Source organism: Castor canadensis, chromosome 18 (assembly GCF_047511655.1).
Source record: "Castor canadensis chromosome 18, mCasCan1.hap1v2, whole genome shotgun sequence".
NCBI classification, from domain to species: Eukaryota; Metazoa; Chordata; class Mammalia; order Rodentia; family Castoridae; genus Castor; species Castor canadensis.
The window spans coordinates 46,747,412-46,764,437 of NC_133403.1; the positions used below are offsets into that span (position 1 = coordinate 46,747,412).

Genomic DNA, 17,026 nt, shown 5'->3' on the forward strand with positions numbered 1-17,026 from the left:
GCACGTTGGGAATTGAAGCAGCGCCCGGCTGCAGGTGGCCGTCCACTGCCTGCCAGAAACGGTGGGAGAGGCCTCCTGCTGGATTCACTGACCTCTCAAATGTCACACACTAGGCATTTGTTTTGCTAATTGGGATCATCAAGGACATTTCAGATGAAGAGAAAAAACCTTCAGACCCCGTGAGCCCCAGGGATCCATCGACTGCCTTATGCCGTCTCGGCCCTGTGGTGCCTACGCCCGGCCCAGCTCGGGGGATCGGTGGGCGTCCACGGCAGCACTGGCAGCCTCATTGGTTTTGCTGTTTCCAGCAACTTCCTCTGCGGTGGAAGCAGTTTTTCCTCCCGTGGAATCAGACAAGGGCGGTTTGGGGCCAAGTGATTTCATCTCACAATGTCCCTGCCATGCTACTGAACATCCAGGCTGCCCTGGAACTCAATTTATCACTGACAGCTCTCTGCTGGCAGAGGGTACAGTTGTTCAGAAATGCGGGCATCCATGGTCTGCAGGGCAGAACTGCCCACCAGCCTGGATAACACCCCCCATGACATCCTCCTAGGAGAAAGGCCAGTGCAAGGTGCCCTGATGGACGGTCTCAGTCCCCGATGGCAAAGGGGCCTACCACCTTGCATGGGGAGAAGGGGTGAGGTCCTACCAGGCCTCTGAGACTCCCACCCCACCCCAGTCCTGTGAGGAGACCAGATGAGAAGGGCAATGGCTCAGGGGCCTCTCTCTAGGGAAAGTGCTGGCATCTTTGTGGGTCACCAGGAGAAATTGGGGTGAGCCTGCAGATTCTAAGGTGTGGATTTCCCAGGGATTTATCAGACAGGAGTTGGGGCGGGGAAGGGGCTCAGAAGCTCAGTTGGTGGTGGGAAGAGATGAAGTAAGCCAGGTGGAAGAAAGCTGGCAGGGCAGGAATGACGTTACTGTTGGCAGGACATCAGGGGGTGGTGGGGTCTGCAGCCAGCCAGGGCTCAGTGACCCCTTCTCAGCTCAGCCAACTGCTGCCCGTTCATGCTGGGCTCAGTTTCCTAAGAAACGCTGTCATTGTGCATTTAAAAAGGTTAAAGCTCTCCCCCTCTTTAAAGAACTCACTCAAAATAAAAATAAATACTTTGCAGGACAATCTGTGGGGGTCAGATTAAATGACCATGGATCCCTCTGTCTCTCTTTGTTTTCTCTCTCTCTCTCTCTCTCTTCCACTCTATCTCCCCCTCTGTCTCTCTCTGTCTCTTTCTGTATCTCCCTCTATCTCTCCTATCTCTCCCTGTCTCTCTCTGTGCCTCTCCCTCTGTCTCCATCTCTCCCTCCATCTCCCTTTGTCTATTCTGTCTCTCCCTCTGTCTCTCTCTTTCTCTTGTCTCTCTCTCTGTCTCTTCCACTCTATCTCTCCCTCTGTCTCCATCTCCCCCTCCATCTCCCTCTGTCTCTTTTGTCTCTCCCTCTGTCTCTCTCTCTTTCACCCTCTTCCCCTCTCAGTCCTCCGGACCCTGTCCCTCCTCTGGCCTCAGCTCTGAGCTGGCCCTGTCGCTCAGTGATGGGGACAGTCACTTCCGTGCTGGGTCAGCCCAGCTGCCACTCCCAATGCCTGGGCACAGCCACCCTGTCCGCCCGGCTCCGGCCTGGCCGGGGAGCTGCCTCACCTGATGGGCGCCGACTCGTCCCCGCGGTCCAGCCAGTCCTGGGGCGGGGTGATGTACATGCACCACAGGCCCCAGTTGTAGCCGTGGGCAGCGCTGCTATACTGCTGCACCTCGAACGTGTTGTACTTGATGTTGTCGATGGCCGGCAGGATGATCCGCCGTCTGTCCTCCTGGATCCGTGTGAGGGCAGGCTCAGCCCTGCGGGAGGCACACACCGTGAGGAAGGGCCCGGCCCTCGTCCAGCCCGGGGAAGGGTCACTTCTCCCACGGCGGGAGGCAGGGGCTCTGTCCCAACCCACTGGAACACATCCCTGAACGAAAATTTGAAGGAAGTCGTGCTCACGGTAAACTGTGTGCAGTGCGCAACCTACAGAACGGGGCCCGGTTGGGTGGGGGTGAGGATAGTGACTCATGGGTGGACAATGTGTTTGCAGGTGACAGGTATTGTGGAGAGCCAGGTGACAGCACTTTTCAATGGCGGGTCCATTGTGCGAGGGCCAGGATGACAGGAAGTGGGCATTCCAACCAAGAGAACGATTGCACAAGTCCCAGGCATGTGCTCTGTGCACATGGGGATGAGAGATGGGCAGGGGAGGTGACAAAGACAAAGCAGAAAGGACCAGAAGGAAGTGGACTTTCTCTCTCCTTCCCTGGCCGTAACTGTTGCTGTCTCCCTGTGTGGGATCCTCGGGGAACTTCAGCCATCAGGACTCACTGCCCACTGTAAGGACAAGACACCCCTCAAACACCTGTGTCCAAGCTGTGGTTCCCCTGGGGCCAGAGCAGCTGGGCCATCCAGTGATCTGAGGGCCTCAAGTGCTATGGCGAGGGTGGACAGGCCAAGAGCCGATTCAGGGTCCGGCTCAGTCAAAACAGCGCGGGGCAGGAGAACCCCTGCCTCGCCCCTTCTGGAACAGCCTCTCGTTCTCCTCGCTCCAGAGACAGCTCGGTGTTTACCTGCCTCTGGGCTTCGTAAGGAAGATAATTAATTAGTGAGCAAAGTGTCGCAGAGATGGAGGCTGTCTGCAAATGCCATATTGCTAATCCCACAGGACCTCCAGTGGGGCTGATTCTGGGAGGGTGGTATTTGCAGATGGATAGCTAGGTTTCCATTTGTGAAAATTAAAGTTACACCAGTTTAAAATTGCATTTTGATGTAACACATTTGGCTCTCACAAGCACCCGCCATTCCTGAGTAGGAGAGAAAGGCTACTTGGTTCTGTTGTGCAGTGCACAGCTCACACAGCAGTAGGGGGTGGCCCTGCTGGAGGGCACATAATTGAGGATACAGTATAGGAGGAGGTGACAGAGTGACGGGGAGAGAAGAGTTGCCTCCCTGAGTGGCAGAGGAGAGAGGCACGGGGGTGTCTGTCAGGCATCTGAAGGGTACAATTAACGCTCGGAACCGAGTTGTGGTCCCAGCTGCACCTGCCTAAGAGGCCAAACCAGAGCCAAGCAGCAAATCTGTTACGAAAACCAGGAGCTCTGAGATCTTGTTCCTTCAGGGCCCACAGGAGCCCTGGGACCAGGCACTCACACACAGAACCCCCGGGCAGCAACGCAGTCCAGATCCCTGGGGCAGCTAAGTTCTCAGCTGAGTTTAAAAAACTGATTCAGGAGAATCGAATCTCTGAATCCCAGCTTCGCTCGAAAATGGGGTATGTGGTCTGGGGTCTTTCCTGTGCTCAACTGACAGGCACTGCCCTGGCCTTGGTATGGGTCCTTCACCGAGGGCCCCATGTGAGGCTTGTAGGTGACTCTCAGTGGCTCAGCTTAGGACTGGGAGTATTGCCTTGGTCACACATAGAGGCCCTAACAGGTGATGAGGATTCTGATAAGACACAGAAGGGAGAAAACAGGCCACATGAAGATGGAGGCAGAGGTGGAACCATGTGGCCACACACCAAGGGACACGGGAGCCCCCAGGAGCCAAGCTAGGTGACCATCCTTCCAGAGGGATGGCACCCTTGGGTGCCTTGATCCCAGGTCCCATCCCTCTAGGGACCGTCCCTGTGTGGGCCTTTGTCCACACAGCTATGCCAGGACCCTCCCCTCTGTCCTCTCTGCTCTTTGCCCTGTGAGTCTGTGAGTCTCACGCTCACTTCCTGTGTTACCATGACCTAAAGTGGCCATGGCGGCCCAGCCTGGAGTCCCAGGCAGTCATGTAGGTACCGGTCAAGGGCTTCACAAACATGAAGACACTGGATCCTGGAGCAGTGTGTGTGTCCACTTTCTAAAGCCCCCCTCTAGGTGAAGAATGGAGACCACATAGGTGACAGAGGCCACTCAGGTGACAGCTGCCAGGTATGGGTAGTGGGAGGTGGGGGGTGGGTGGGAGGAGCTCCTGCACAGGAGCCAGGGTCAGGAATTTGACTGCATCTGCCTGGTGCTTGCTTCTCTTCAGGTAGCTGTGGCTCGTTCTCACCTCTGTCCACAGCAAGCCTGGGTCTGCCACGCTCAGGGAGGTTCCCAGGGAGTCACCAGAGAGGAAATGAAGGAACCTGGAGGAGTGTCTGCGGGAACGTCAAGGTCCCTCCTGCTCTGGTTGTCATATACTAGCTCTTGTGGGTGCCCACAGGGGGTCCCACCATCATCCCACCCAGTGAGGTGTGAGCTGGACCACTGTCCCACTCCTGGGGATGTCACCTCACTGTCCTCACTGGACAAAGGATGCCATTCTTATGGTACCTCCCCCACCTCTGAGCAGCATGGCTTCTGTAGGGCTCTGGCCTGGGCCAGCAGGAGACCCCAAGAGGGAGTTCCAGAGAACTTGGTGCCCATACCTGTCCTGGACACTTGGTTCATACAGGCCCTGCCAGTCCTGCCAGCTCTCAGGGCAGCCAACAGTCCTGGTCCAAGGAGCAAATGAGTGAGGAACGGTTGCTACCTCCCCAGGGCTGCAGGGCCCAGCCTTCTTGTGGGGTGGGCTGGGGTGGGGTGGGGTGCACCCCAATAGTGTCCTGCATGCCTGCTTGTGGAGTGACCAAAGATGTCCCCATCACCTCTCAGGCTACTTCTGTCCCTTGGTTTCTCATTTGAGGCCAATTCTTCCCTTGCACGAGAAGGAACTCCTTGATCTAGAATTTTCCACGAGGACAAGCAATTGCTTCCTCCTGTGCCAGTGGCCTCTTGGCATTCAGAGTCCACCTCTGGCGCCCGTCGGGAACCTTATGGCCTGCAGGTCTGCATGTAGCCCACCCAGCCTCATGCACGTCCCCTGGACTGAGGCTGTACGGTGTCCACACCCACTGAAGTGTGCACAGTTCAGGGCTTGCTGTCCCCTGCCCCGGTCCTTACCAGCCTGTGTTGAACTCCACGTGGGCATCAAAGAAGCCAACAACGGGGGCCGTGGCCACCTTCCAGCCCTGCAGCCGGGCCCGGATCAAGCCTTCACGCCGGCTGTTACGCACGACTTTCACGAGGCCCGGGTATCTCTTGTGGACGTACTGGTCCAGGCTGAACTTGAGCTCAACTAGAGGAGAGAGCCGCACCTCAGCACGTAGCAAGGCCCCCAGGCCACCCATCCCAAGGCTGGGACGTTTGAGCCCTGCCGGCCCCTGATTGACACTTCATAAACACTCTTTGAGGCCCCATGGTGGCCAGGAGTGACCCATGAAGGGAAAAGACTCCTAGCCCCATGAGGCCAGTCCTCCAGAGGGAGGTAAGTGGCGGAGACAGGAAAACAGGACCACAACATTCAGCCATAAAAGTTGAACAGTCCACTGATGGGTGAGTGGGTGAGAAGACCGTCTATCCTTATTAGGGAAGCTGCTTGGACTTAAGATGGAAGGAAGACTGACACAGGCCACCTGTCACAGAAGGACAAACCCACTTTGACTGAGAATGTCCTAAAGCCATCAAACTCAGACACAGACAGCAGGATGGGGAAGCCGGGGGCTGGGGAGCTGGCGTCTAGTGGCACAGTTTCCATTTGGGAGGGTAAAAGAGTTCTGTGGGTGGATGGTGGTCCACAACACCACTGATCAGCGCACTTAGACGTGGTTAAAATAGTAAATCTTGGTATGTATATTTTACCCCCGTTTTTAAGAAAGGAATGAATCCCTGACACACCCCACAAGGTAGACAAGCTGAAATGGGCCCTAAATCCACCAACAATGCCCTCATAGAAGAGGGGACACAGGAGAGCACAAGTTCAGACAGAGCTGAGATGGCAATGAACCCCAAGCCAGAACTCCATGGCATGCCAGTCTCTGTGGCCAAAGGACAGGAGGACACTCCCCGGGGGCTTCGGGGAGAGGCCCTGTCCTCACCCTGGGGCTTTTGGCCTCCAGAGGTGTGGAAGTAAGTTACTGTCACTTCAAGCCCCCAGTTTTTGGTCCTTTGCTGAGGCAGCTATGGGAGACTGCATCCCACCCAGAGCTCATCCACAGCCGTGGAGCTGGCGTGGCCCAGCTCTGTGCCACATCCCAGTGCCAGGCCGTCTCTGCCATGCACGGTGGCCCACTCACCATTGTCACTGTTGTCGTCCACCAGAATGACCTCCTTCAGGAGCTGGGAAGGTGTGTGGTTGACTACACTGTGCACCGACCGCAAGATGACTGAGAGGGCCTCATTGACAAAGATGAAGACCACGGAGACCTGGGGCAGGTCTTCAGAGTAGGTCATCTGCCTGCACCTGTGGGAGGCATGGCAGTCAGTGGGGGCCTGGCGAGCAGCTGGGAGTGGGGTACCCCCTGTGGGAGGCCCACCTGACCAGGTTCTAGGTCCTGCACGCCATGAAAGGGCAGAAGTGTCTCTGTAGATATGCGAACACACTGGCGTCACACTTGTTTGGAAGCTGTGGCCTCTGTGCTCTGAGCCTATGCCTCCATGCACGGCTTTTGCAGACAGGCAGGAGCCTTGAGCAGGGCTTTCAAGTCCTGTTGGTCCACATTGAGCCTATCTTCTCACTTGTTGGGACACTCAGCAGGAAGGGGACAGGGACCTGTGAGGTGGAGCAGGAATATGGAGCCCCAACACACCATCCCCTGAGCTCAGTCCAGCGGTGCCTAACATCTCAGAGTAGGTCCTGGGTCCAGACAGGCAATGCCAGGAGAGTCCTACACCAGCCAGAGCTTGTCACCAGGTGGGCAGTGATGGATGCCCAGCACAGCATGGAGCAAGTATTCCAGGCAGGCTGCTGAGAGGTGAGAGGCCCCAAAAGGGACCCCTGGTTGTGGGGAACTAAGAGTAATGAAAGACCTCAGTGACCTGAGAGTGAGGGGCAACAGAGGATGGAAACATGAGTTCCCTAGGCCTGATCCCTGAGGTGGGGAGTAGGGGGCAGGGAGGATGGATCAGGGAAAGCCAGGACTCTGCATTTGTGTGTGTTGCAGGGGAGCAGCCAGGAATAGAGGGCCTTGGGGGGGAAGTGAGTGAAAGCGCCTGCTTTTGTTTGTGACTCTGAGAAGGGCCCAGCCAGATGCTGGTGTCGTGAGACAAATTCACAAGAGACTGAAAAACAACAAGCTAAGGCCAGCATCAAAAATGAAGAAATGGATAAAAGAGGAAAACAAAACTAAGGTAATTAACTAGGTAAAGTAACAGAAGGAATCCACTCAGGTGTTGGCTGCTACAGCAAATGTAAAGAAACTAAATTTCCTTTTCCAAAGGCAGAGGCTGCTCAGTGGAGTTGGACACAAATGCGTACATGTAAGCACACTAAAAAAAAAAAAGTGATTTTCAAAAGGTTGAGAACATAAGATAATGGGAAGAGAGATGCCAGGTGGTGATGCCACCTCCCCCCCACCCAAAAATGGGTGCTGTGTATGAGTCAATAAAGAGGGTTGTGGTGCTAAAACACTGTGTGGGGACCGCCAACTCTGGAGGAGATGAAAGAGCTCTGAATATCAGCAGGTGAGCTGGCAGCTTAGTGCACTGGGGAGAAACTGAGACCTGGCAATATGGATGCAGTCTCGCCTTCCTGGACAGAATAGGAAGAGCTCAGAGAGTAGGAGGCTACAGGAATGATGTCATGCATCTCTGATGCATACTACATATTTCCTTCCTCCCTCCTTTCCTTCCCTCCTCCCTCCTCCTTCCCTCCCTCCCGTCCTCCCTTCCTTCCTCCCTCCCTTTCTTCCTCCCTTCCTCCTTCTCTCCTTCCTTCCCTCCCTCCCAACATCCCTCCTTCCCTTCCTTCTTTTCTTTCTCTCTTTTTTTTTTTTTTGGCAATACTGGAGTTTAGATTTAGGGCTCATACTTGCTAGACAGGCATTCTACCATTTGAGCCATTTGAGGCTTATCTCCAGCCCTTTTTGCTTTAGTTATTTTTCAGATAGGATCTCACATTTTTGCCCAGGGCCATCTCAGTCCTCAGTCCTCCTATCTATGCCTCCTCCTGTGTAGCTGGGATCACAGGCCTGTGCCACCACTCCCGGCTAACATATTTCCAAATGTTTGTAGAACATTTACAGAAATCGATTGTGAGTTTGCAACACAGAAGACCACAAGGCTCCTTACAAAGCAGGGGTGTACAGGTGAGCCAACCTCCTCCCCTCACAGGGGGCTGACACATGGGATTAGGGTCCATCCTACCTCATATTAACTAATCACACCCATGGCACCCGTTTCCAAGGAGCGTACATCCTGAGGTCCTGGAGGTTGGGACATGAATGTGTGCATTTGGGGGACACAGTTTAGTCTGTAACACTAGATGTGTTATGGTGGGTGTTTTGATTTGAGTATGAAGTTCCCCAAGAGGCTCATGTGTTGGTCTCTGGTGCAAACAGGGTTCAGGGGTGGGGCTTTGGGGGGGGTGACTGGATCATTGGGGGGTCCTCACCAATGGACTAATCCAATTAGTCCTTCAAAATTCGAATAGACTATGGGGAGGTGGAGGAACCATGGAAGGTGGGGCCTGGTTGGAGAAAGTGGGTCTCTGGGGCTGTGCCATGGAAAGATGTACCTTATTCTGGCCCCTTTCTCCTGTCTCTCTGCTTCCCCTCCATCATGAAGTGAGCAGCTTGGCTCTACCACCTGCTCCCGCCATGGTGTTCTTCCTTGATCAGGAAGAGAGCAAAGGAGCCAGCAGACCAGGAACTAAACCTCTCAAAACCTAAGCAAAGTAAATCCTTCCTCTCCTGAATCGGTTCTTTTAGGTACGTTGTCACAATGAGGAAAAGCTAGGTGACTATACTGGAAGGAAGGACAGTGCCCCTGGGGTCACAGCAGGTGTGGGAATGGCTGACAGTTCACAACCATAGCATCTGCTCCCTATGGCTGAGCCTTCTCAGTCCTCTCAGCCAGGAAGTACAAACACCACACATTAAGGACGAAAACCTTCCCCTGGTGCGGGATTTGAACCCAAGCTATTGATGTCATGAGCAGGGTGAGGACTGGGTCCCCATGCACAGCGCAACAAGGAGCCATCCTCCCCCTGCCTCTGGGCAGCCTCCTCCTCCCTGAGAAGATGCAACTATGGCTGCATCCAGAGTTGGTAGTGTGATTTTTTAGGGACAATATCTGTCCATCACATGGCATTGCTATGGGCTGAGATGTCACCACTCAGAAAAATGCATCCTGACAAGGAGTCCTCGCTCCATTTATCTGTGGAGGACAAAAGTTGGGATGCACAATTTTCATGAACTTGAAAAAATGTGCAAAACGGAGACAGGAAATCCATCTTTGGATGGACTGTGGCCATGTGCCTCCCTGCCTAGGGAAAGACAAGACTACTCTCTGGACCGTCCAGGAGGCCACTGTGTTCACCATGTCACTTGTGTGACGTCATCCTTCCCCAGGGTCTCCTTCGGGGGGTCCTCCCCTGATTAGATGTACACAAGGGGGTGACTGCCGAATAAAGTTTCCATACTCACAACACAGATGTGAGACTGTCCTTGCATCTAAAGACACAGCCCTCATGGTCACAGCAAAGTGACCGTCGCAAGAGGTGTGAGCAGTGGAGGGGGCTGGCTATGGGGGACAGTGATGGACCATACCCCTTTCCTCCTTCCATTTCTAGGTTAGGAGGCTGGGGCCTCTCAGGCTTGGCCAGTGGGCATTTGCACTGCTCTGAAGAATTTTCGGCTGCAAGGACCGGTTAGTTAGGGCATGATGTGTCTGGAGCCTCCCCTCTGCTCAGCTCTCAGACTGGACACTGCTGCCAGGAGGGGAAGAGAGAACCTGCTTCAGGATGCTGGTTCTCTCAGTCTGGGGAGTTCATGCTTTATCTTCGACGTGGATTGATGGTGCCTTCTATTACTCAGTAGCTCTCCCTTCACAGGCAGGCTGCTGTCACAGAGGCTGAAAAATAGGTACTGGGCTCCTGGCCACCTGGGGAAGATGGAAGGCTTCCAGGAGCCAGGGGGCAGTGGAGCCTCTGAGGAACTCTCCACCAACCACCCAGCAGCAGCCAGTGGAGCAGTGGGCAGGAGCAGGCCATGCTCCCACCATCCTTCTATGGCCGCTGGCATCCCACCAGCCAGAACCTGACCGCATGGCCATGGCCAGGACACCCTGCAAGGGACACGAGGAAGCATCTCCATTCTGGCATGGACCAGCTAAATTCTAGAAACCTATTAGGAAGGACAAAGGGGAGAAAAGACGGGGGAAGGTAACAGTCCACTTATGGGAGACAGACAGAGAGAACAGTGACACACAGCCCTTGAAAACTACATCCCACACAGGAGTGTGCTGTCACCGTCCCCTGCCTCGCCTTTCAGTACTGCATGTCGTACCTCATACGCGCACCTGGACATTTGCTGTTTTTCTGTCTCCCAGCTTCCTTCATTCCACTTTTTTTTTCTTTGTTCCACTTTGAATCAACTTTATTGCACAATAAAGTTATGCACTGTCCTCTTAAACAAGATCAGACATGACAGACCTGCCGAAGCTCCATTGGCCTCTGCCCCCTGTTTCTGTTTCTCCCCGGTGGCTCTGACACGGCTCTGACAAATGTCTTCCCTACTCTCTCTAAAGCAAGTGCTCTGGAGGCCCTTGTCCCTTTGCAGACAGTTGTGGCTTTGTGACATGGGACTTTGAGCTGCCATGGTGCTCTGGGCTGTGTGTGCCAGCCCTGCCTGGCCCCAAGCTGGGGCAGCTGTGCTGAACTCGAAGGAGCCTTTGAAACTGCAGATGTCAGAACTGAGCCTGATCAGAGGGATCCACCTGCCCCGGGTCACCGAGCAGCAGGGTGTCCAGCACCGTTAGAACACAATGCTAGCTGCAGGCCTTTATCCCAGGCACCCTTTAACGCTTATTTTTCCTCTAAACAGGCTAACACACTGGGGCCTGGGTGATTGACTCTGATTGACAGCTGTCACACCTCCCCTGGTGCCAGCTGCCTTGAGCACAGGACCGTCCGTCTCACAGCCGGCTGGACGGTCCTCATGGCAGCCCTGCTGCTCTGAACGCTCCATGGACGTCTGAGGAAGCTGCACGGCCACCACAGCTGCTGGCTGCTGAGGCCCAGCTCTGGCTCCCGAAGGCCCCGTCCAGCCATGACTGGCACACAGCTTGTGCCAGACGTTTTGTCATCCCAGCCTCGGGGAGCTCTGGAGGACCTGCAGCCATTTCCACCCAGGCCAGAGGGGGCGCCCCTCCCCTGGTGGACCAGAGGAAGGAAGGGCTGTGATTGGTGCCAACATGGCCCTTCATTTGCATGAAGGTCTGCTGTGATTGGTGCAAATACAGTCCTTCATTTGCATAAGGGACTGCTGTGACTGGTGCAAATACAGTCCTTCATTTGCATGAAAGTCTGCTGTGATTGGTGCAACCTTGCTACGCCCCTTTCTGGCTATATAAGCAGGTTGTCCTGCTTGCTTTGTCAGTTTGGAGACTTCTTCTGGTGCATGTACCTTGGTGTTGAAATGTTAGATCTAATAAAAAGTTTCTCTCAAGTGGCCTTTTCTTGCCTATTGTGGATAGTCACCATTAATAGAATGGACTGAGCTGAAAACACAAAGAGAGGAAAAGAGGTGGTGGCAGAGATGCTGGTACAGTGGCAGAGACAGCAGTGATAGAAGCAATAGGAACAAAGGCAGCTGGGGAATTCCAGAGAGTGGCAGGGCTAAAAATAATGAGGAGGCAAAAAAGCAGGGAAAATGAGGGAAGGAAGAAGTAGAGAGAAGGCAAGAGGGTGGAGAGCTGAGACTTCAAAAGACAGAAGAGCCAGTGAAGAGAAGCCACAGGTCCTGGTCACTAGAGTCCCAAGAGCTGCCAAGCCTTAAGGGCTGGGAATCTGACATCTTAGACCCAACAGCTGTGACACTTGTTGCTAGGACCAAGGATCTTAGTACCCAAAGCCCACAGGAGGGCCAGAACTCTAGACGATGCTGCCTGCTGCAGTTTGCTGCTGTCCACTGCTGCTGGAAGCTGAGGATTACAAAAACCACCAAGGGCCCAGGGTTACTAGCACTGAAGAGCTTCTCCTGGCCTGATGTCTCTGAGGGCAGCTCATGCCTAGGAGCCAGTGTATGTGTTATTAGCCTTGGGGACGCTAGTGCCAGACAACAAAGTACCAGTGAAATAAGACCTTCCCTGCCCCCCACTTGTCCCTCCCAAAGCTGCAGGGGCAGAGCAGAGCGGGGAATGCAGTCGTGCTCCTCTGCAACCCCTGCTGCTCAGCACGGGTTTCCCCCTCAAAGCAGCCCAAGCGGACTGGGGGTCAGCTTTGCTTTTGAATGGAAAACATGGTGGAGGCTGTGTCACAGTGGAACCTGTGTCATGGTGGGGTTATTACAAGTGCTGGACTTTGTAGCTGAGGCTTTGTAGTCCGGATGGACTGAGACCTCTTATTGTCAGAGTGACCAGCACACTTTGGGCTGACCCAGGTCTCAATGGGCCAAGGAAATTGTCCCTCTGATGGGACCCAATGTGCAAGGGTGAGGGACAGGCAGGTGCAGGGGTGGGCATTTCCTGGTTTCAGGGACAGTGGATCTGTCACCATGGCAAACTTATACAGAGTGAACCATCACCATCGTGGGCCTTTGGTCAGGCCCTTTAGCTGGTCCCAGGCTTCCAGCCACACACACAGCTACAGGGAGCACCTTGAGTAAGTTGCCACTCACATTCCTTCTAGACCTTTCTTTCTTTGCTCTCCTATTTTACCCTAATGCCGACTTCAGTTATACTCATTACGGACTCCTTTTTGGTGGTACTGGGGTTTGAACTCAGGGCTTTGCGCTTGGTAAGAAGGTGCTCTACTTTTTGAGCCACACCTCCAGTACTCCTAACAAACACTTGTAGCTTACACTTGTTGTTTAATTAAAATAATGCAATATTTTTCCCCAGCACAACTTTGCATAAAAACCTCTTGCATTTATAGAATAATGTCCTTCTGGATTTAAGGTTTTTTTATTAAATATTGAACAGATGGAAAGGGGTATTTGTGAAGCACGTATCAGGTATGACAATCGCTGAGGCAATAAGGTTCTGGACCCTCTTAGCCTGTCAGGAAATGGAGCATTAGCACCACACGTCCAGCGCCCCCTCCCAGCCCTCCCTCCCCGGCCCTGCTGGACTCTCCTGTGACTGTCACACACGTGTGCACCTCAGCCCACTGTGCTTCTGAACTTGGCATTGATTCGAGGATTCTCACGCATGCAGCCCTTGCTTCCTTGTCCCCTACTAATCACGAATTCCCCAGTGTCCACCTAAGTTACCGCATGAATTGAGATTGTGCCCAGAGCTGTTCATGACCCCACGTCACAGAGGAAATGAAAACAAACCATTACACCGCAGCCCTGGAATAACTCAGCGTAAGAGTACCAGAGGGCTCTGCTCTGGACTTAAACAGCACCATTTCTGTCAGACGGAAAATAAACCAGATTTATGGAGCTTAAAAAGAACAGAGTTCAGAGAGCATGGCGTCGGAAAGCATCTGAGCCGCAGCGGTGCGGCTGGACACGGGCAGATGTACCACAGAACATGGGGACCGTCCGGGAGCTCAGGGAGGGGCTGGAGGAAACAGGGCTGCTCAGGTTTTAAGGCTTAAGGTTCACTGAACGGGAGGAGAACAGAGGAGGTAGGAAACTTCAAAAGTCTGAGCTCAGCCATTACTAATCCAGGGTTCAGACTGTGACAGGTTGACCGAAGACCACACTGGCCCTGGTTCCACAACTTCCCATTGCGGGAGGGGAGCCACACCACCTGGTCACCTTATACCCTCCTCAACCAGGACAGAGGACAGCAGCGTGGGACCTCAGTCACCTGGGGAGGAAAGGGATGGGCAACTGTGGCCCTGTGGCTAAATTCCCCAAATCTGTCTCAGTTGGTGTCCATATGAGCCTGAGAGGCTAGAAGCTGAGACCCCCTCACACTGCAGGATCTGGAAGAGGTGGCACCTCACACCCTGCCCGGCACAGCATCCCACCTGCGGGCCAGGGTCACCGGCTGCTCTGGGGCCTTTTGTGTGGATGCAGCAACTGACCAGCCCTGCTTTCTCTTTCCACAAATCACCACTGGCCTTGTGTGGGGGAAGGTGTGAATTTTATTCCATTCTATCATTTCTGGACAAGCCTGAAATCTCTTTGAGAGGGCATCTTTCTTTATATGAAAAAAAATTTCATTTTAGAATGATTATAGAATTACAGAAGAGTTGGCAGGAAATTCTCCACACACAATGGGCACCTAGCTGGCACTCAGGTCCCCTTAATACTTTACGTGTGTGTGGTACGTTTGTCACGAAAAATGAGGACATCTTGTCACCAACAGAGGTTGTAATTCATCTGCTTCTCCTAATACCCCTTTTCTATCCCAGAATCCCAGCCAGGATCTCGGTGCTTATTTTGTTGTTAAAGCAAAGTGCTTCAGTGAGTGTGGGCTACAAGGAGGTCAGTGTCCAGCCCTGTGTCTCTGAGGTCCAGAAATGGAAAACATTTCAACAGGTTGAGGCCAGCCTGTAGGTTTTTAATGAGGTTTTGCTGCAGACTCAGGGTAGCTATCCCTAAGGAATATCCCCAGCTGCTGAGGCCGAGACCTAACCAAGGTCCACCGCTCTTCTATCATCACAGACATGCCCCAGGCAGGGATGGCTCCTATCTACCATCCCCAAGGGCCTTCTGGGGCAGCCCCTCCTCCACCATCCCCCAGGACCCCATGGGGTGGCCCTTTCTAGCCTCTTGGACTCCATCCTGCTCCCCACCTCTCCCTCCCCCTGGTTGAGACAGGAACACAGGGCAGGCGCTAGTGTCTTCCATGGCTGGACCCCCACTGTTCTGAACCTCTGTGCACCAGCAGGCAGAGTCTTGGCCTCCCTCTGAAGATGGGCAGAGGGCAGTGCGGTCACCTGGGGGATCTGTTACGCAGCAACCAAATAGCTGGATTTCCTAGAGTTGGACCTCTTGAGGCTTTTCTGTCCCCGCTCTGTGCTGGCACACAGTGGTGCTTCTGCAGACCGGTGGAAGGACACATAGCGGGCAGAGGGAGGTGAGGTCAGGGTTGAGATATGGGCTTCAGGGGACGAAGAGATTCCGGCTCACAGCCCGTGAGGCAGGGGCTCCTCCCCATGGACACCTTTCTCCAGATTAGGAAACTGCAGGACCCACGCCCACCAGGCCCCTGAGCGCCTCTCCCACGGGCTTGGCACAGGAAACTGGCCAGGCCGGCAACGCTGACAGAACTTTACGGGGACGCCCTCTGCGCCCCTGGAGACGCGAGTGTAGAGCGAGAGGAAATGAAGTGGGCGCGTGCTTCCTGCCGGGGACCCGCGGCTCGGTTCCGTGACAGCAGGGCTGCCAGGGGACTGCTCAGCCTCAGCACAGACAGGAAGTCGTGCCCTCGGAAACTGCGACCGTGTTTCTGGGAATATCAGCTGGAGAGGCTCTTGGAAGGCAGGTCACTGGGGAACACCCCGCCACTGGGAGCATCTGTGGCCATGCACGATGGCTGCTGTCCTGGTAGAGCATCAGTTCTCGCTCAGAGTCCTCAGTCAGGTGTCCATGTGATGCTGCTGCCTTTCTGCTGTGAGTGACGGACCCAAGGAGCCACAGAAAACCAACCAGAGCGGGGAGGAGACCGAGGGTGGGGGAAGAACAGAGACTTCTGCGTCCAGTCCTGTCTTTCCAGGCTGAGTCCAAATGTCCGTCCAGGAAACTGGTGGCAAGACCTTCCTAAACATACCCCACACATGTGCAGGCACCCACATGCACATGTGCACACACACAGTACACTCATGCACACACGTGTACACTCACACACGTCCTCACACACACAGCGTGGGAGACAAACTCACCTCCAATGGCACATTAGTGACCCGTGGAGACCCATGCATCTACACAGCGCCTATTTGTGGAGTTGGGGATGCACACACACATCACACACACTTCCACATACAGCGACTAAAGCTGCATGCAGCCCACGCACGCTGTCCCCAGTCACAGAGACCCAGGCTGAGACTCGGTGACGCAGACGCTCTTAGGAACACAGACTCACTTCAGCCACACTCCCAAACACCCACATGTCAGAAGCAAGACACTGGAACACACAGACACACTCAGACCCTTCCCCTCGCCCCTTCACAAGAGACAAGACAGGGACAGCACACTGGTCTAGGGTCATCACCACATGCACTGAGGGCCTGGCAGCCTAGAGGTAAACAAGCTCCCTGTCCCCACAGGGCTACAGGCGTGGCCCCCCAATCCTCCAGGTGGTGACCCCCTCAGTAGTTCCTGGGATCCCTGCTTCAGCAGATCCCCTGGAGGCCTGGGGACACATCACACTCAGGGCCAACTCAGCACAGCGTCCTCTGCCTTCTGCAGCTGTGCTGGACCTCTCTGCTGCCCTAGTCTGGGATCCCCTGTGGGACTTGGTAGCCCTAGGCAATGTCACATAGCTGTGAGGGGGCAGCCTGGACCCCAGGTGTGGAGGGCTGTGGGCATTTCCCAGCTAGTGCAGTCAGCACTGTTAAAAGGACCAGGGCCAGCCCTGAATGAGTGGGCCTTATCCACAGATCGCATCTGAGAGGGAGTGGAGGCCAGGTGGCCTCAGCCAGCATGGTTGTCTGTATTAACCTCCAGCTAGACTGAAGCAGGACCCTGTCTCAAAAAAACAAAACCAAAGAAAGAAGGAAAGGAAGGGAGGGAGGGAAGGAAGGAGGGATGGGGGGAGGGAGGGAAAGAAGATTAGATGGGAGAGAGGAAGAAGAAAGGAAGGAAGGAGGGAAGAAAGGAAGGAAGGAGGGAGGGGGAAGGAAGGAAGGAAGGAAGGAAGGAGGGTATCTGCCTGTGGAATCAGCCCCAGACACAGGCACATCTGTTTGCAAGATATCCTAGTCTTCCCGACCTCTTTTTTGACACGCCTGCCCTCACCACACAGACCCAGAACACAGGTGTTAGATGGAGCAGTTTCATTCACTGAATTGGACACAAGGTGCCAGCTCCCAACCCTCAATTCACCACCCACTAAATCCGCTCTTATTACAGTAGACAGGCAAGCTGTTTGCAGCT

At 54.3% G+C, this 17,026-nt stretch overlaps 1 protein-coding gene across 1 annotated transcript in view; it reads right to left on the reverse strand.

Moving 5' to 3' along the window:
* Window positions 1–17,026, reverse strand: part of Galnt9 (polypeptide N-acetylgalactosaminyltransferase 9) — an 89,898-nt gene that overhangs the window by 32,825 nt on the left and 40,047 nt on the right. Inside the window, exons 3-5 of the mRNA XM_074060708.1 lie at window positions 6,110–6,276; window positions 4,938–5,112; window positions 1,641–1,838 (exon numbers count right to left, since the gene is read on the reverse strand). Of these exons, the coding sequence (XP_073916809.1) occupies window positions 1,641–1,838; window positions 4,938–5,112; window positions 6,110–6,276 (540 nt within the window). The remainder of the gene's footprint in view (window positions 1–1,640; window positions 1,839–4,937; window positions 5,113–6,109; window positions 6,277–17,026) is intronic.